We start from the raw sequence: 21448 nt of genomic DNA, 5'->3' as shown, positions 1-21448 counted from the left end.
ACATAGACCTATTGCCAAGGATTTTGTCATATTTCATAACTGATAAGTCAGAATTTAACACAAAATTAACTTTGATTTGTTGCCTTGCAGAGCTCTCCTTCCGTGTCTGGATGTGTGGCGGTAGCCTAGAGATTGTACCTTGCAGCCGTGTTGGACATGTTTTCAGGAAGCGACACCCATATGACTTTCCCGATGGCAATGCTTTAACCTACATCAAGTATGTAGCAACAAATAATTTGTTTCTGAAAAGAGTAGAGAATGTCCACCACGTTCAATAAGTCAGACTAGCAATGTTAATTTTATCGCCAAAAATATTTTTGTTGACGAAATTAACACTATTTTAGTGTCGAAATACGACTAAAACAATTCAGATGACTAAAATACGACTAAAACTAAAATGGCATTTTAGTCAAAGGGCTATCACTAAAACGAAATCAAAATTTTACGTCAAAATGAACACATATCACAATGGCTAAATTTGTGTCACTAGTGCATGTTTAGACCTTAATACCATAAATAAAAACGCTATTACATTTTTACTCCAGCATATGAGTTTGGAAATTCTAGAAAAATGCTTAAATAATGCATTATAATTTACCTAAACCCATTCGATTTTAGTCAACTAAAATGATTTTATTTGACTATAATGTACTAAGGGTTTTAGTACCCTAAAATATGACTAAAACTAAAACAAATAAGATGACTAAAGATGACTAAGACTAAAATGGTATTTTAGTCAAAAGACTGACTTAAACTAAATCTAAATTTGACGTTGAAATTATCACTGCAGACTAGCATTAGAGGAGAACCTGTAGGAACCAGAATGCCAGATTATAGAAGGGCAATTGTATCCCAGGGGATCTGTGGGTGTATGAAGCTACAGCAGGCTGCATGGTTTAATTTCCTGTTTGAATAAAACTGCACTGTAATAAAATTTCACTGTAAAGCTTTTATATTTTGAAATGTTTGCCAAAATTTTACAGAACAAAAAGTGGTGCCAGTTTTTAAACTTTAATCCTTTTCTTGGACTTGGCAAAGTGTAGTCATAGATGTTTGGGAAAACATGCTTTATATGCCAAGGCTGCTTTTTTTTACCATGTTTAACCACTTCTGGACCGGACGATTTTCCCCCTTAATGATTCAGGAATGCCTTATTTTAACTGACAATTGCACGGCGGTGCGACGCTGTACCCAAATAAAATTGATGTCCTTTTTTCCCCCACAAATAGAGCTTTCTTTTGGTGGTATTTGATCACCTCTGCAATTATTTATTTTTTGCGCTATAAACAAAAAAAGAGCGACAATTCTGAAAAAAAAAAACAATATTTTTTACTTTCTGCTATATAACATTAACAATAAAAAAAATAGAAATCTAATTTTTTTTCATCATTATAGGCCAATTTGTATTTGCTACATATTTTTGGAACAAAAATCCCATTAAGTGTGTTTTGATTGGTTTGCGCAAAAGTTATCATGTCTACAAACTAGGGGACAGATTTATGTAATTTTTATTAATTTGTTTATTTTTTACAAGTAATGGCAGTGATCAGTGATTTTTAGCAGAACTACTATATTGTGGCAGACAGATCTGACACCTAACTGACATTTTTGACACTTTTGGGGGGGACCAGTGACATTGCTAAAAATATGCACTGATACTGTACTAATGACACTGGTTAAATGTGAGCCTAGGGGGTGCTTCTAACTGTGTGGGGGATGGGCATATGGCAGGCTTTCTCAACCAGGGTTCTGTGGAACCCTAAGGTTCCTCCTGAGGTTGCTAGGGGTTCCTTAAGAAATGGGCAATTTCTGCCTCTCAGATAAGTTCTCAATGACACCATTGTTCCTTTAAGCTCTCTGTAAGGGGGTAATTCTTCCCAATGATGACAAGAGTAAGGAGCATTCTTCCCACGGACTGTCACACTAAGGTGTCATGAGTTGTAGATTTTTAATTTTTAGCAAGGGTTCCCCGAGACCAGAAATTCATTTCAAGGGTTCCTCTGTGTTGAAAAGGTTGAGAAAGGCTGGCTTATGGAATCAACACAGAGACCTGTGTTTCTAAATGGGAGGAACACAGGAGCTCTGTGTTGATTGCTGACAGAAGAGCGGTCTCCTGTGTTTGCAACAGCAGACCACCGTTCTCTCTCCACGGGGAGCGATTGCGGGTGCCCAGCGGCAATCGCGGCCCCGCGGATCAGCTTTCCCACTGGCGCATGCCCCCAGAATCGCTCTCTTGAACCTCTGTACAGGTACGGCGATTCGCGGGAACCAGCCGACCTGCCACCGTAAATCTGCGGTGGCTGGTCGGCAAGTGCATAATGTAATAAAAATGGAAATTGAAGCGCCACACCACTGCTAAGAGGTCCAGATACAACTTCCAATAAAAGTCAGAGGGAATATTCAAAAAGTAGTCAATGCCAGTTTCGAGGGTCATCAGGACTTGAATGACAACAATGTGAATAGACTAAAAGTGAACAGGACCTTTTAATGTTATTTTTTTCTAGCGTGATTGCAAACACAGACCTTGTCATCAGCTTGTTTAACTGCCAAACATCAATACTTAAAAACAATTTTAGTGAGATAACCCCACGGATTTAGCACTCTTTACACTTTCCTGTTTTATACCAGTTACTATTTTTCTCCAGACAAATATCCAGTAGTATAGACAATATGGTCCTTGAGATAGGTTAATAACCAAGGTTGAATTCCAGTCGGCTTTCTCTTATTTTCCTCGATATTTATTTCACCACAATAAATAACTCTTCTATTTCCAGTGAAGAAAATACAGCAAATGCATTTTCTATAAATATTCTGAAAACCAGAGCCCTATACAAATCAATCAGCCTTGGAGATTTTGTATATGTAATATAAGATTAGATGATCTACATAAGATTTTGTCTACAAAGGATATATAACAAAAACTGATGAAAAATATTTTTTGTATTTTGTAAATAGGATATAAATGTATACAGGCATACCCCGCTTTAAGTACACTCACTTTAAGTACACTCGCGAGTAAGGACACAGCTTGTTCGGCTTGGCATAACACTACTCCCGGTTTTTAACATTGGCGTCTATAGGAAATCTTGGTCAGCTTGACATGGCACTGCTCCCAAACCATAAGTGACAGGGATACCAAACTTAGGGAGCACCGAAAGGGGACCCAGGACTACAACATATCCTGTTTGTGGCTGGCCAGCTTGCCTAGCTAATCTACTATGTCATAGTCCTGGATCCCCTTAACATGCTCCCCAAGCTTGGTGTCCTTGTCATATGGTTTGGGAGCAATGCCATGTCAAGCTGACCAAGATTTCCTATGGAGCTAGTGTATTCACAAGCATTGAGAAATGAAAAAAGGTATTGCTTCACTTTAAGTACATTTTCGTTTTACATACATGCTCTGGTCCCATTGTGTACTTAAAAGTGGGGTATGCCTGTACAGAGAATTAGTTATCCACCATTTTTGATAACTGAAAATAGTAAAACTGTTGCATTCCAGGCATTTGCCCCTGGGGCCATACTGCCCTAAATGTACAGTACAGTAAGTAGTGCTTGGTGGACTGTCCAGCCCCTTCCAGTCTCAGCTGCTTTCAGCCTGTCAAAGTTTCACAGGCTGCCGGCAGTGGGATTGGATGTGCCTTTCTTCCAAACCCAAACGCCAGAGCCTCATGCATTGAGGCTAAACGTCCAGTGTGCATGAGGCCATTAAATGACAGTAGGGTATTGTAATCTCTCCCATGGTGACAACTGAGAGTGATGAAGACAAGTGGAGATGGCAGCTGAAGATAAACATGGAACTGAATGATTAATAATGTATGGCATATGTTGAAAATGCAAGCAGAAGGAGCAGTGCTACTACCCATACATCTCACCACTAAACAAGCTCCCGAGTGCCCGATCCACAGCCATTTAACTGAGTGCATATGTAGAAAGATGATCGCACACCGGTAGTTGCTCTTAAAAAAATCTTCATCTTTATTCAGGAACCACAGAACACAACTGCTGATAAGATCAGTTGACGCGTTTCAGCCTATGAGGCCTTAGTCATAAACCCTGCGAATCCATGGCGGATCATTATGACCAGTTATGACTAAGGCCTTATAGGCTGAAACACGTCGACTGATCTTATCAGCAGTTGTGTTCTGTGGTTCCTGAATAAAGATGAAGATTTTTTAAGAGCAGCTACCGGTGTGCAGATCCTCTTTCTACATGGCATATGTTGAAAACTGTGCATTATGGAAAAAAAAAGTGTCTAATTGAGACGCTTTTTTTTTTTTTTTACATTGCAACAGATTACATACAATGTAAAATGACACACTGAATACAACACAGATCATGGTGATATGTGGAATCCTTTAGGACTGAGCTTCATTTAGGTGGCATTATTTATCAAAGTGTTCTTGTAAGACCTGTCTGTCTCTCCCAACAACCAATCAGCTTCAAGTCTGCACTACAAAGTGACATTTATACAGTGAAAGTGTCGGTCTGCTTTGTTGCTTTTGGGCAATGCTGACCTTATGGAGGACAATCTGAGGATCCATTACCACTTAAGGACCGGAAGGTTTTATCCCCTTAATGACCAGGCCATATTTTGCGATACAGCACTGCAATATTTTAACTGACAACTGCGCAACGCTGGGTCGTGCAACGCTGTACCCAAATAAAATTGATGTCCTTTTTTCCCTACGAATAGAGCTTTCTTTTGGTGGTATCACCTTTGCAATTTTTATTTTTTGCACTATAAACACAAAAAGAGAGACAATTCTGAAAAAAAGCCAATATTTTTGCTTTCCGCTATATAACATTCCCAATAAAATGAAATAAATAAAAATCAAATCTTTTGTTCATTTTAGGGTGATATGTATTCTCCTACATATTTTTGGTAAAAAAAAAAAAAAAATCACAATACGTGTATATTTATTAGTTTGCGCAAAAGTTATCACGTATTATTATTTTTTTTTTACTAGTAATGGCGGCGACCAGCGATTTCTAGCAGGACTGCAACATTGTGGCGAACAGATCGAACACTTAACTGACACTTTTGGGGGGACCAGTGACATTACTACAGTAATCAGTGCTAAAAATATGCACTGTTACTGTACTAATGACACTGGCAGGGAAGGGGTTAACACCAGGGGCAATCAAAGGATTTAGTGTCTCCCTAGAAGAGTGCTTTATAACTGTGTGGGAGATGGACTTACTGGATGAACACAGAGACCTGTGTTCCTAAGTAAGAGGAACACAAGGATCCCTGTGTTTATTACTGACAGAACAGTGGTCTGCTGTGTTTACATCGGCAGACCGCCGTTCTGTTTCCAAGGGGAGCGATCGCTGGTGCCCGGTGGACTTTGTGTCCGCTGGACCCGCTGATTATCTCCCTCTGTGGCCACCACTAGTTGCCTCACAAAGCGAAGTACAGATATGTTGTTTCGTGGGACAGAGTCGACTTGCCGCAGTAAAAGTACGGCAGCTGTTAGGCAAGTGGTTAAATAGAGATGAGCAAATCAATCAGCAGGCAATGATGGATTGTTTTAGTTAATTGAATCTGAATATTTTTAATGCAGTTATTATGTAGTACTCATATTTTGAGAAACCTGTATAAACAAAAATATAAAGGCTGCCATTGCTAACCTTCTTCTGAAAATATTAATTCCTATCTGTCACCGGCATCAATACTTTCTGATACACCGCCCCGGAACAAGCATGCGGCTTAGGGAAGTCATATTTATTGACTTACAAAGTACTAAAACCACTGGATCAGCATGACAAGCCAGGGAGCTAGTACTTGTATAAGAAGAGGTCGGCAATTACAACCGCCATACTTTCTCAGCACAAGTATTCTTTAGAGCAGATTTACACTTCGTTTTCAGTGGGCTCCATAGGCGTGCGCAGCCTATTGCATTAGAAGGGTGTGCACCCCAAAGCTCAAACGCACATGCATATATATACACACACACACTCTTATAAATAAATGTAAACAAACATTTTAAAATGTATTAAAACATGGACGGTGTCAGCAGGGCAGTGTATGGTGTATGTACAGCAGTGGATGTGTCAGTAGGGAAAGAACGGTGTCAGTAGAGCAGTGGATGGTGTACGTCCGTAGAGCAATGGACAGTGTCAGTAGAGCAGTGAACGGTGTCAGTAAAGCAGTGGACAGTGTCAGTCAGTAGAGCAATGGACGGTGTCAGTAAAGCAGTGGACAGTGTCAGTCAGTAGAGCAGTGGATGGTGTCAGTAGGGCAGAGGACAGTGTCAATAGAACAGTGGACATAGTCAGTAGAGCAGTGGACGGTGTCAGTAGGGCAGTGGATGGTGTCAGTCAATGAAGCAATGGATGGTGTCAGTAGAGCAGTGGATGGCGTCAGTCAGTAGAGCAGAGGATGGTATTAGTAGGGCAGAGGACGATGTCAGTAGAGCAATGGACAGTGTCAGTAGGGCAGTAATTGGTGTCAGTCAGTAGAACAGTGGACGGTGTCAGTAGAACAGTGGACTGTGTCAGTAGGGCAGTGGACTATGTCAGTCAGTAGAGCAGTGGACAGTGTCAATAGAGCAGTGGACGGTGTAAGTAGGGCAGTGGATGGTATTAGTAGGGCAGAGGACAATGTCAGTGGAGCAGTGGACAGCGTCAGTCCATAGAGCAGTGGACAGTGTCAGTAGGGCAGTGAATGGTGTCAGTAGAGCAGTGGATGGTGTCAGTCCATAGAGCAGTGGACAGTGTCAGTCCATAGAGCAGTGGACAGTATCACTAGGGCAGTGAATGCTGTCAGTAGAGCAGTGGAGGGTGTCAGTAGAGCAGTGGATGATGTCAGTCCATAGAGCAGTGGACAGTGTCAGTCCATAGAGCAGTGGACAGTGTCAGTAGGGCAGAGGATGGTGTCAGTAGAACAGTGGATGGTGTCAGTAGGGCAGTGGACTATGTCAGTCAGTAGAGCAGTGGACAGTGTCAATAGAGCAGTGGGCAGTGTCAGTAGGGAAGTGGATGATGTCAGTCAGTAGAGCAATGGATGGTGTCAGTAGGACAGTGGATGGTGTCAGTAGAGCAGTGGACGGTGTCAATAGAGCTGTGGATAGTGTAAAGTAGGGCAGTGGATGTTTTCAGTCAGTAGAGCAGTAAATGGTGTCAGTAGAGCAATGGATGGTGTCAGAAGAGCAGTGGACGGGTAAGGTCGGACAGTGGACGGTGTCAGTAGACCAGTGGGCGGTGTCAGTAGTTTTTTTTATTATTATTTCTTTACAATATTATTATTATTATTTTTTTTTGTAACACTTTTTTTTTAGGAGCCCCAGTCCCTTTCTCTGTCGCCTCAGCTGCACTGGACAGTGAATGAATAGGAAGTATTCTGTGTTGAGCAGCATTCACAAACTGAAGCATAGTAAACCCGGGGGGGGGGGCCTGGGCAGCAGGAGGAATGTGCACTGCATGGGGTGATTAGGGACACACCCCGTGCGCACGCCTATGGCCGGCTCTTAACATGCAATAATGAGCCTTAAAGTGCACCTCCTTTTCCCAGTGCACTGCAAGGTTGCACATCTGTTTCTTATTGCATGCATTGCAGTACACTGAGGACCAAGTTAAAATAAAAAAATTCCAATTGACTGCACACAGCCCTGGTGCCCAACATGCAGCTCTTTGGTCCTCGTTGTGCAGTCCTGGGACTCCAGCAGTCTGTGGATGGAGCATTTATTTGCTAAGGGGGTAATCGCAGTGGGCTCTACTAACCTCATTTCACATGTCTCCAGCCTCTCCCTACCGTCTGCCTCACGCCTTCACTTTCCAAGTAGCGTGTCTGTAATCTCTGACTATCATATTATCTCAGTATATTCAGTCTACAACAATCCTCTCTAGGATTACATTTACTGAACTGAATATGTGGTTCTTTGGTAAAGTTAGGGACTGCAGCTGAGACCACCTATACCTAATAAGTTGACAACCACTGGTATAAACTGTTATTTTAAAGAAAACAGCAAAATAAAAATTGGAAGGCAAATGCTTTCTGTTTATATATCATAAAACATTTTGTAATGAGTACTTTATTCAGATTAGAAAACAGTAGACTGTTTATTCAGAGGTACAGAATGATCACAGACAAGCAGGATGGAACAAATTGCACATGAAATCTGATCAGCTCCATGTTGTATTGTGAGACATGGCAAACACAGGTGTACAGAATTTGCAGTTTATCGTGAATAAACATGATGATAAAGTCCGTAGATGGTATGCAATTCTAATTATAGAGCCCTTTTAAGGCTTATTTTACATGGACTTCAGCTTGTATATGAGCAGTGCGGAATAGCATGCTTTGGCAAAGCATTTGCAGAGCTTTCAGCAAGCTTTGTTGAAGCTTTAAAAGTACAGTTTAACTCTAGTTTACACAGTTGTGCTCATAAGTTTACATACCCTGGTAGAATTTATGATTTCTTGGCCATTTTTCAGAGAATATGAATGATGACACAAAAACATTTCTTTCACTCATGGTTAGTGTTTGGCTGAAGCCATTTATTATCAATCAACTGTGTTTACTCTTTTTAGATCATAATGACATCAGAAACTACACAAATGACCCTGATTAAAAGCTTACATACCCCAGTGCTTAATACCATGTATTGCCCCTTTTAACATCAATGACAGCTTGAAGTCTTTTGTGGTATTTATGGATGAGGCTCTTTATCTTCTCAGATGGTAAAGCTGCCCATTCTTCCTGGCAAAAAGCCTCCAGTTCCTGTAAATTCTTGGGCTATCTTGCATGAACGGCACGTTTGAGATCTCCCCAGAGTGGCTCAATGATATTGAGGTCATCAGACTGAGATGGCCACTCCAGAACCTTCACTTTATTCTGCTGTAGCCAATGACAGGTCGACTTGGCCTTGTGTTTAGGATCATTGTCATGTTGGAATGTCCAAGTACGTCCCATGCACAGCTTTCGGGGTGATGAATGCAAATTTTCCTCCAGTATTTTTTGATAACATACTGCATTCATCTTGCCATCAATTCTGACCATATTTCCGGTGCCTTTGTAGCTCACACATCCCCAAAACATCAGCGACCCACCTCCATGTTTCACAGTAGGAATGGTGTACCGTTCATCATAGGCCTTGTTGACTCCTCTCCAAATGTAGCGTTTATGGTTGTGGCCAAAAAGCTCAATTTTGATCTCATCACTCCAAATGACTTTGTGCCAGGAGGTTTGAGGCTAGCCTCTGTGCTGTTTGGCATATTGTAAGCGGGATAATTTGTGGCATTTGCGAAGTAATGGCTTTCTTCTGGCGACTTGACCATGCATCTTTCTTCAAGTGCCTACTTATTGTGCATCTTGAAACAGCCACACCACATGTTTTCAGAGAGTCCTGTATTTCACCTGAAGGTATTTGTGGGTTTTTCTTTGCATCCTGAACAATTTTCCTGGCAGATGTGGCTGAAATTTTAGTTGGTCTACCTGACCATGGTTTGGTTTCAACAGAACCTCTCATTTTCACTTCTTGATTAGAGTTTGAACACTGCTGATTGGCACTCTCAATTCCTTGGATATCTTTTTATATCCCTTTCCTCTTTTATACAGTTCAACTACCTTTTCCCGCAGATCCTTTGACAATTCTTGTCAAAGGATCAATAGTCTTGTCAAAGAATCAGCAAGACAATGCGTTTCGTCATATGTGACTTATTCATAGGGCTTAAACTTTTTAATAATAAGTCACATATGACGAAAATCATTTGTTCCTGCCTGTAATCACTCCATATGCTTAATGCTGGTTATCTGCAGTTGCTTGTAAGTGTTTTTTTTACCAATTTAAATAAATCCATTGAAGCAGTTTTACACTATGTGTGTGCACTTTGGCTTGTTTTGAATATCGATTCATTGCTTGGAGATAAAGCCATCATAATCCAGGAGTATAAGGACACAGCCTGATTGATTCGATCCACTTATGAGGATCATCTGGCCTGTTTGACCCATTTAATATAAAGTACCTGGTTCAGTGCTTTCTGGTGAGCGCACATACCTCTATTGTTGGTGTTGGGTCTATCTCACTGATGATTATCGGAATTAAAAGTGTTCTAATTCCGATAATCATCATCGGCTCCTTATCCGGTTTTTCAGTCTTCTCAAGTTTAAAAGATTATGGACTCACAAATTGATTTTTCCATGCACTTTTGAGAATATCAATATTTCACTTCTATATGTATACTTTATTGTGTGTATATATATATATAAATTTAGCTTATCTTCATTGGCTGGCACGGGATGACAACACCACTGCTCATGCGCATCAGGCCATCATCTTGGCACACAGGGACAGTGCAAAAGCCTGCCTGCTCGCTGTTTGTGACAGCGGAACTTCAACCTTTCTTTAAAAAAAGGAGATAAGTTCTCCTGTACTCTCTCTTTACAAACCCCATAGTGCTTTGGGAATCCTTTGCCATAATTAAATAAAACTGACATAAAACAAAAAGAGCAATATGGCTAAATTTTTCCTTTGATACCACACAACATAATTACCAGCTGTCATTTTTGTCACCTTTATGGCAGCTAACTAAGAACAAGAGTCTTCATAGCTCAGCAACATAATGTCATATATCCTAGTTCCTGTACAGGCGTAGGTCATTTTACATTCACAGTTGTAATTACTATTAGCAGCTCTTTTACATGCACTAATATTTTTCACAAATGGTCAAAAGAGAACAGCAGGCACATAGCAGAAATGTTAGTTGTCTGACAAATAGACAGATGTCCATTTTGTAATAAAAACCTGTACAGAATAAAGCCATATAAATGTAACAACATGTTATTAATGGCTGTACTTGCTCTAGAACATTAATTGGCCCAGCTGTCAAAGATTGCAAAACATTTGTTGATCAATCAAATCTGACTTCAGCTTTGGGAATAGAGAATTTGTAGTACTCCGTTTGCATTGTAATGTAAAAATGTTGCATTAAATAATATTTTCTAGGACACAGAGGCTCCACATTGCTAAATCGTTTTCAGAAATCTCACTTTAGGAATTTCTTTTTTATTTGCATCACTTGCTAGTATTATAAGAAATATTGTAGCAGGCTAAAAATAATTTTTTTTTCAAATCCAGTTGGCAATTTATTTGATTTAATTACACCATTGTGGTTTACATGGAACAGGAAATTATTTTTTAATAATTGATTAGACATAAAGTTTAAAAATAAAGTTATAAAAATTGTGGTCTGCTCTTTCAGGAACACCAAACGCACCGCTGAGGTTTGGATGGATGAATACAAGCAGTATTACTATCAGGCACGTCCATCTGCCATTGGAAAATCGTTTGGGAGGTGAGTTGACAATACACCCCTGTCTTTATCACTTACCATACAACATTCATGATGTATTAGATTTAAGATAATGTGGCTGATTTACTAAAGGTATATAGTATGTTCACCTTAAAAAGCAAGTACAGTAAAGCCTTGGATTGCAAGCATAATTCGTTCTGGAAACATGCTTGTAATCCAAAGCACTCTTATATCAAAGCAAATTTCCGCATAAGAAATAATGGAAACTCAGATGATTCGTTCCACAAGTCCTTCGGTTTATAGTCTATATACAAACATTATAGCAATGTGATAGGTTGTGTAACCATAAAATGTCCATCCACAATATGCAGCCTTCCCAAGGGGATTAGAAGCAAAATCTAGCAGAGCTACAGAATATAAGAGTGATGAGAGGAGCCTCTAAGTGTAGCAATATGGTTACATTTAATGAAGGTTCAACATTTAGCAACTCACATGGTTGATGATGAAAATAGGCATGCCTAAGTATGCAGGCATCCGGGGTAAAGCTGTCCACATAGACCATCTTCTGAACCACCGGCTCTCACCACTGTCAGTCTGCAATCATGAGCGGGAAGAATAGCCTGCAGTAGAGTGATCTGAAAGTGAGGCTTTGAATCACTCGTGGAGTTCAGCGGGGAAGGGATGATGAAGATGGCAGTGCGGAGGACGGTCTTTGTGGACAGCTTTACCCCAGATGCCTGCATACTTAGATGTGCCTGTATTAATCATCAACCCTGTGAGTTGCTAAATATTGAACCTTCATTAAATGTAACCATATTGCTACACTTTAGAGGCTCCTCTCTTCTTTTTTATACATGACGCTACTTGTATATCAAGACATCGCTTGTATATCAAGTCAAAATTTATTTAAAAAATTTGCTTGTCTTGCAAAGCGCTCTCAAACCAAGTTACTCTCAAACCAAGGTTTTACTGTATTTACTTTGTAAGGGAATTGTTACTGAGCTTATTGAATGAGGTGAAAACTCACTTTGCAAAGAATACCAAATCACATGCAAAGTAAATGCGTATTTATCGTACTTGACTAATGCTTATTATACTGTATGTATATTTGGTTTTAGTAATTTCTATTCTGTGAAAAAATAAATAATTTTTGCAAGAATTTACGGGATCAATATTCAGGATTGACTACATACAGTAAATCAATATTTAATTAAAAAATGACTTTGCAGATATAACACCACTGAACCCTAAAAGACAAAAAAAGTGGAGTCCCCATCATATTTTTTCATTTTGCACTAAACACAGTTGATGCCTATGGTGGAACAGCATGGCTCACAACAAGTGCCCATCGCTCATACTGGTTTAACACTTTGAAGCACATATAGATTTTCAAAAAAAAGTCTGATACTATGATCAGCAGTTGTAAGAGTTATGAGATACAGTAAAACCTTGGATTGCGAGCATAATTTGTTCCGGAAGCATGCTTGTAATTTAAAGCACTCATATATTAAAGCGAATTTCCCCAAAGAAATTATGAAAACTCAGATGATTCGTTCCACAACCATTTATTCATATAAAAATGAGTACAGCAATAGAAAAAACAGTATAAAGTGGACTGTAAAAATAAAACAAATTAACCTGCACTTCAGGAGCTATACTCTATAGCTCCTGCACTTCAGGAGCTATAGAGTATAAAAGAGAAGAGAAGCAGATCACACTGCCATGACCTGAAATTCAGTACGACTTTGCCATGCAACTTCGAGGCAACTTCAAGGCAACTGGGAAGCAACTTGAGGGAATGCAAACGTAGAAAAGACAGCGCAGATTTGGGTGTAAAAATTACTTATAAAGTGCTCAAAGTGCTAAATAATGATGCTTGGTGCATATATAAATAAGTACCACATATAAACTTGAATATATAAAAGTATGCAAGTAAATATAAATAGGTAAATAAATAAGTAAATATATATGGAAAACTCTTAACGTATATATTAGAAGTGCAAATCACCACCTAATAAATGGTGCAATTAATATAAATAGAACATATAAAAGTCCAATATCAAAAACCAAAGGTGCAATGGCCAGCAAGTGGCAAGTGAAAGTCTTTTGATTGTTAAAACAACCCAAAAAGGTGCTCAAGTGCTGAAAATGAATGCATGCAACAATGGTGCGATGGTGATGATCCTCTCCCCCAGGCAATGGGCACTTACCGGACAGTGTGGACCCTTAAACCATACAGCATAAGGGTCTCACAGGCATGGTCCGGCATATAATCCGGGTGAAGTACTGTGGATGGAACTGGCTGTCACTGCGGGTTCACTGTACAATCTCACCAGACGGTCCCCATATAGAAAGGAAAGGAATAATCCCAAATAGTGTAATATTGCTTTAAAATGGAATTTATTGGTCTCAGGCAAAAGAATAAAACTCACATTTCAGATGATTAAAATAGGCACTGTACAAAGCGGTAGATCTCCTGAGATGACGGTGCGCAGCGGGGCTTGGCTCCGGCGTGCGTTCCACCGCTACCGGAAGTGACGTTTGCAAGGGGCTCGTAGCCGGAAATTGCGTCGATGCGTTTCGCCTCCCACTGGGCGTTATCAAAGACGTATTTCTTGAGGGAATGCCTGGGTAGTCGGCACCGTGCCGACTTTGCCATGCAAATTCAAGGCAACTTTGAGGCAGCTTCAAAGCAACTTCAGGGAATACCTGGGTAATGTTCCTGAAATTTCGGATCCAAATCACATTAATTAAGATAAGAATTTGACTTGGAGGCAACTCAGTCATCTTGAAGTAGTACATGAACCTTTTCTAAAGTCGGAGTGACTTCAGTAGTGCAAATTAAGACAGCGCTCATTGACTAAAATGGGATTTCACGTGTCACGCATCTCACAAGTAGGATCCCAAGTCAGGGTAGTGTGAACCAAGCCTTATACTCAGTTGTGACATGACACTACTTGTATTGCAGGACCTAGCTCATTTATCAAATTAAAATTTATAAAAAAAAAATTTTGCTTGTCTTGTAAAACACTCGCAGACCAAGTTATTCGCACACCAAGGTTTTACTGTATATGATTTTTTATCATATAATGTCTTATTAATATACTGCGCTGGAAGACTGAGATTGTACAATAATGTGAGTTAAGCCTAGTACACACGGGCCGTTTGTCGGCCAGGATCAGCCGGTTCAATAGAAACCAGCCGGCATTTGATCCGTGTGTATGGCAGCTGGTCCGACAGGCTCATGACTGAAAAAGGTCTGCGGACTGGCTCCTGATCAGTACTCAGAGTGTTCTGACAGGGGGGCAGCCCTGTTAGAACTCGATAGCTCAGCAGGGGAGATCGCTGTACTAACATTAGATTGTTAGTACAGCGGCTCTGACCTGAGCTGTCAGTTTTTTGAAGGAAAAAAACTAGTGGTGTTTACTAGACTTAATTGTAAGCACTTTTATACAGTTCCTCTGTTTCAAATTACGTGACCGTTAAATGCCAGGCAGCATTGTTGGTGTGTTGACCCTGACTTTGTTCATGTGTCTTGTGCTCCCTGCAGTATAGCAGACAGAGTGGAGCTACGGAAGAAGTTGAGCTGTAAATCCTTTCAGTGGTATCTCCAAAATGTCTACCCTGAGCTAAAGTAAGTAAATCAAAAGAGTAAGAGCAAGAATTCATATTGGGGCATTAAAGTATGAATAGAGGTTTTTTTTGACAGAATCCTATTCTTACCTTACATCTTTGGAAATGTGGTTGTCTGTGATAGTAGTCCTGCTTAGAGCTCCATCAAATTCTGGAACAATCTATACATAGCTCTGAGTATATCTCATAAAGGTTGACAAGGCCATAGTTCAGTCATCCTTGCAGGTTAAAGTACATTTAAACCCATGTATGGGCACCCTCGTAGTTTTATATTGCAATCTACGTTTGTATACAGTATATCTATACTTAAAGAGGAACCAAACTCTGGAAACTGTGCCCAAAATAAGGCAGACAGAGGGTAAAAAACTAGTCACTAGGAATGTATGTGGTCTCCCTGCAGCTGGTTTTTCCACATTACTGGCGTAACGTTCCATGGCCTTGTTCTGTTTTCTGTTGTGTATAAGGTGGCCATCTTGGTAGAAGCAGGGCTTTAATTCCCCATGTCAGAGCCTCCAGCATGGAAACCAGTGAGCAGAACAGTAGTGATATCACCAAATTTCACCAAATCTTCTGACACTAGCAGTCAGGGGCAACAGAGCCTAAAGCCTAGTACACACGTAACGATTATCGGCCGACCGATCGTCCATCTTTTGTACAGAGTGGTGTTTTGTTGGTTGGAATGTGCCTAGACTGCACACGAATTTTCTCGCCCAACAAAATTCTACTTTAGAAGTGATATCATGTGTTGGTTTGCTTTCTATGTGTTCTTTCTTCTCTGAGCATGCCCAGTCTTTCTCATTAGATTTTTCCCTGTCAAAATCTGTACTGACTGACGGAAAATCGTCCGTGTTTTGATGGCGGACAAAAATTTTATAGCCTGCACACCAGATATTTTTCGGCCGAAAAGTCGGAGTCGGTTGTCGGAAGCATCATACTAACAAGCCGAAAATCGGCAGATCGGTCGTCGGGCGAAAATTCCCTGCCGATTTTCGACGCGTGTGTACGAGGCATATTACACTGCAGATATACAGTTGTGAAGCTGTGAGCACAGGAGTGCCTAGGCATACTCTCATACCAGGAAGAGCATTGTTTTTCAGAAATTATATACATTTTCAGGGTACTGCTTAGGCACAACTAACATTTTTAAATTTTCCTTATAGCACAGAAAATTTTGACCTATTGAGTTCATTTCCACTTTAAAACACAAGACAGCCTTGCATAAAACCAAAGGGGTGACTAAAAAGTTAAACTTTTAAACTTGGCTCCTCATATATAACTCTAAATCAGCCTTCAAACGTTTTACCCTTGAAATTATGTTAACCCCTTGGAGCCTAAGCCTTTTTCTGACATCTGTTGCTTACAAGTTAAAATCGTAGTTTACCTTGTAAGCAACATATATCAATAATATTTTTTGCTAGAAAATGACTTAGAACCCCCAAACATTATATATATATATATATATATATATATATATATATATATATATATATATATATATATATGTATATATGTATGTATATATATATATATGTTTTTGAGCAGAGACCCTAGAGAAAATAATGGTGATCGTTGCAATATTTTATGTCACACGGTATCTGCTAGAAAATTACTTAGAAAATTACTTAGAACCCCCTAACATTATATATATATATATATATATGCACTTTTTTGGGAAGAAATACACTTTTATGAATTAAAAAAAAAAAAAAACAGTAAAGTTAGCCCAATTTTTTTGTGTGTTTGATGTTACGCGGAGTGAACAAATACCTAACATGTCATGCTTTAAAGTTTCACACACTCGTGGAATGGCACCAAACTTCAGTACTTAAAAATCTCCAAAGGCGACAGTTACCTGTTTAGAGTTACAGAGGAGGTCTTGAGCTAGAATTAGGCACAGCTCAAGGAACCTCTAGCCATCCCTGGAGGGACCTTAGGCTTTCATGGAACCTTGGTTGAAAAGATGAGAGCGGTTGCTCTAAATTATTCAGCTTTCTCCTTCAACCTTTGAGGTGCTATATATTGTATATAAAGCTAGGTAGACTTCTCCTTTTCAGTAACTATAACCTACTAGTAGATCAAAGAACAGATAGAACAAGAATGGGGTTTAGAAGGTAAGATAACATTTTATTCTGTATAGAGTGATTAGAGCATGCAGCTGGTAAATAAAAGGGTGGGAAATGATTGTTGAGCCCAATTGGCCCAGACGCATTACCTTCCCCATCTCCTGTAGGTACTAGCTTATTGCACAAACATTTGCTAAGATGATAAACTGTCTCTGCCGTCATATCAGGTATTGCAGCTTTTTTTCTTTGCATCTCCTGGGCAATATTTGTGGCATGTGTGAATTCTAGGATTCTTTGATATGCAGCTAGTTTGATCATACATGTGTTTTATTCTTAAATACACTAAAGCATATCATTCTGCATGCAGGATCCCAGAGAAGGAGGTGATCACTGGGATAATAAAGCAGGGAACAAACTGTCTGGAGTCTCAGGGACCAGATACAGCAGGGAATATTCTGGCTGGTGTGGGAGTCTGCAAGGGAACTGCAAGTAATGCACTGGCCGCACAGGTAACAGAAAAATAGCTTGTCTATCTGCGCTGAAAAAGTATTTCATATGATGTCACTGTAGTAATGCAATAATGTTATAGAAGATCCAAGGCTGATTTAACAAAAGGCCATTTTACCCTGGGACCACCAATAGACATGCAAGTATTAAACTGGAGGGGATATAAAAGTGTTAATGATTTAATCCTTAAAGTGCTAGCTTTCTTTTTGTAGGCTTTTTTTTTTCTTCTGATTTCTTCTGATTACCAGTGAGTCTATTTTAATTGAGTGACATGGAGTCCTCACATATGGGTTCAGCAAACGGTGGTACTCCCAATACTTAGATGAATTAACTGCATCCTCCACCACACCTCCAAATCTCCAAGTTGCATGTGATCAGGATAGCCAATGGGAAGGAGGCAAGATAGGGCAAGGATAGTGTGATATTGTTTTTAAAAGACATTTATTTAACATATTATACATTTATCCACACCCACCATTTCCAATCTGCTTACATTCAACATAAAATGACAAGCGTATGAGTGTTTCAGATACTCGGCATGACGCTACCTCTCTACTCGCTATCGGTGTCCGCACAGCATACAGAGTGGAGCCACGGATCAGCGGTAATGGCGTCTAGCGTATCCTTGGTTACGGCGTGCTTACGTGCTGACGCGTTTCGTCACTGGGACTTCCGTTGAACCCATATGTGCGGACTCCATGTCACTCAATTAAAATAGACTCACTGGTTATCAGAAGGACTGATTTTACCTTGAATGACCATTAATACTATACTATATTATGATTATGTGATATATGTGAACATATATAGCACTGCTGAATGTGATTAATTCTGTATAGAGAGATACAGCATTTGTTGCATTTTTGTATATTATTGATTCTCTTCACAGTAGCTGCTATCAGAGACCTATTATTATATTATCTTTTAGACCAAAAGTGTTTACAGACAATTTCGTAGTGACCACTAGTGCTGGGCGAGTGTTTGAGGGTCTTGCATCATCAACCACTTTTCTATATAATCTGTTTTCTTCTGCTGATCTGGCCAGTAACACACCTAAAAGAGTGCCCACATTCCTGAATGAAGGAGCACAGCAGCTTTGTGAGTCTGGGGGGACGGTAATGCAGATTTACTGTAGCTACACTAACAAATTGAAACTGAACTCTAGCTAAAACGTTGTAAGCAGTTACAGCAGTTTGTTCCTTTTGGGATAAAGGTTTTACATACATAAATAAAAGCTGATCACTGTAAGCACTCCTGTTAGTGATAAATGGTTTGTCACATCCCTGTAACGGCTACATCGGCAGGACAGCTTGTTCTGTTGAAAAACGACTGACTTGCTGGCGGTATCACAAGGTGAAAATAATGGGAAGAAAGCTCAAAAAGAAAGTAAATGCAACTACCACATCTAAGAATTGGTAAGCTGCAATATGATAAATCTTTGCTTTTGGGCTTAATACTGCTTTAGGCAGCATTATGTAGCCTAATTATCACTATATTTAAAAGAAATCTATTACACAGACATTTTTAGAAAAGAAAATAATCCCTTATCCCTTCCCTAAACAGTTTTTAATCTAAAGCCAAATACACTTATAATGGATATAAAGGGCTGTCTGAGGACATCACGCTGTCTCGGACAAACTGGAGTGATGAGCATATTTTGTACCATCTCCATCCCTTGGGTCATGTGAGTGTTTTCGTAAAAATTAATGCAAGAATGTGTTATTGGAGTCTGCAGTTTTTATGCAGATCTACTTTTGTACTGTACAGACCATTAAACAAGAGGCAGGAGAGATGGTTCCCTGAATCCTGACTAATACAGAGCCTTCTGATGCCTCTTAACATCCCATGCACCCCATTACCATTCTAGTTATGCAGTTGAATTTGACCACAAGTGTCCAAAGTTGTCCAGAAAGGGGAGGCAGAAAAAAAAACTAAATTTGCAAATTTTAAGGCATGGTGCCCCCATCTAACTTAGTTGCCCTAGGCACTGGCCCATATGCACAGTTATAGTAAATGCTGAACTTAGTTCAGTTTTCTGTGTGCAGCAGTAGAATGTGACACTGATTAATGATTTGAACTCTGCAGTTGTGAGATTTCTCTGCAGCAGGTTGTACCACTCCCAAAAAATCACGTGCCATTCTCTCTGAGCTTCATTCATCAATTATAGGTGTAAATAAATAAGGGCCAACCCTTATTTATATAGTACTTGATTTGTACTATTTTTACATGCACACAAAGTTCTTATATTTAAGTTCCCCCAATAGCCCCCCAAACAGTGCCTTCTTCTACCCCAAGATCTCGTAGCAGCAATGTGAGCAGCTATGGCTATAGTTACACCACTGCTTGCAGCTTCCTTGTTCTAAGATGTACATTATTTGTTTTTCAGGCTTCTTGTCCTTTATTTTCAGCTAGTGATCCTGTTAGTAACACTTTCTGTCCCAGGGTGAAACCGCTCACTCGCTGTGCTGTACCTGTTGAGAAGCAGCGTTGTCACTTAAAGCACGGTGTACAAGAACAGTTGTTTTTCATTCAGCCAGTGGGCCGGACAACAAAAACTGACAGATCTCCCACCCACAAAACAATGTGGATGCAGGGAACTCCCCCCGCTGCATTGTTGTATTCTGACAGTGGGGACTCCCGCTGTCAGGATACACTAATCAGCGCTGCAGTCATTGGCTGCAGCGGTACACACATACTGAAAGTTGGCTGGTTCCTGCTGAACCGGATGAATTTCTATACGTGTATAACCAGCTTAAGGCTGCTCCCTCCTGATTTGGTTTACAGAACAATCCCCTCTCTCCTCCATAACATAGAGCGGATGTGTATTTTAGTTCATAGACATGAACTGGGTAGGGCTGGTAACACTATTTGAGATTTCAGGGTTGTAGAGGCAATGTGTACTGGAAGTTAGAAGCTCTCTGGATTTCAAGTAGTATCAATGGGTATTTGTCTGCACTTATTAAACATGTTGATATTACAAAACACATGGTATATTTACCAGCCCAAAGGGGAACAAATAAGAAAATTTCATTTGTTATGCTTTATAAACACTTTAACTTAAATGCACTCTCCACAATGTTTTTTATCAAAGGTCAATGCACCATGCTGTAATACAGATACCACCTCTTTGAACCTCTCTGGGTCATCTGTTGCTGATGCTGCAAGAGTCTGGTATATGAAAGTTTTTCTTTGAAATTGTGTTCTAGGCAAAGCTAACTTTACCAGGTCACCAGGGTTCAGTATTTGTCTTCAGGGTACGCTGAATAATACAGAACGCACCTGTCTGTTCAAAGCTATTCAGCTAGGAGATTGCAGTGGCCATAATTAAATAGGAAATTGACCTGTTGACTCACTCCTGATAATGTTTCCAGACATCCTCATACACTTGGCAGGTGCACTTCTCATTATTTCTAATAATCAACAAAAGCTCAGCTCAGTTTATCCAGCAGCAACTAGAGCAATGCAGCAGAATACAGAAATCTGCTTATATTTACAACTTTTGGAATTGTGGTAGTGATAATTTGGCTGTGGACGTAGTATACTTGGATTTTGCAAAAGCGTTTGACACAGTTCCCCACACATGGCTAATGCGTAAGGTAAAGTCTACAGGCTTGGAAAGATCAGTAATGTAAACGGATAGAAAACTGGCTAAAAGACAGAATTCAGAGAGTAGGGTTTAATGATTGTCACTCTGAATGGTTTAAGGTTATCAGTGGTGTACCCCAAGGTTTAGTGTTGGGACCCTGACTTTTTAATATATTTATAAATGATATAGGGTCTGGGATTTAAAGTACTATTTCGGTCTTTTATAGATGACACCAAGCTTTGCAGTGGAATAACTTCCTTACAGGATGTATCCAACTTACAAGCCGACCTCAATGCACTGTTTCATTGGGCAACTATGTGGCAAATGAGGTTTAATGTTGATAAATGTAAATTTATGCACTTGGGGGCTAAGAATATGCATGAATCATACATACTAGGTGGAGCAC

The 21448-nt window shown here is 39.8% G+C and overlaps 1 protein-coding gene across 1 annotated transcript in view; it reads left to right on the top strand.

The window, feature by feature from the left end:
- GALNT16 (polypeptide N-acetylgalactosaminyltransferase 16) overlaps positions 1 to 21448 on the top strand; it is a 248253-nt gene that overhangs the window by 217077 nt on the left and 9728 nt on the right. The window contains exons 10-13 of the mRNA XM_082275418.1: positions 91 to 217; positions 11203 to 11295; positions 14804 to 14887; positions 17317 to 17458. Coding sequence (XP_082131544.1) covers positions 91 to 217; positions 11203 to 11295; positions 14804 to 14887; positions 17317 to 17458 — 446 coding nt within the window. The remainder of the gene's footprint in view (positions 1 to 90; positions 218 to 11202; positions 11296 to 14803; positions 14888 to 17316; positions 17459 to 21448) is intronic.

This window comes from Pelophylax lessonae (genome assembly GCF_965119305.1).
Source record: "Pelophylax lessonae genome assembly, chromosome: 13".
Lineage (NCBI taxonomy): Eukaryota > Metazoa > Chordata > Amphibia > Anura > Ranidae > Pelophylax > Pelophylax lessonae.
This window is presented reverse-complemented; position numbering and strand designations above follow the sequence as displayed.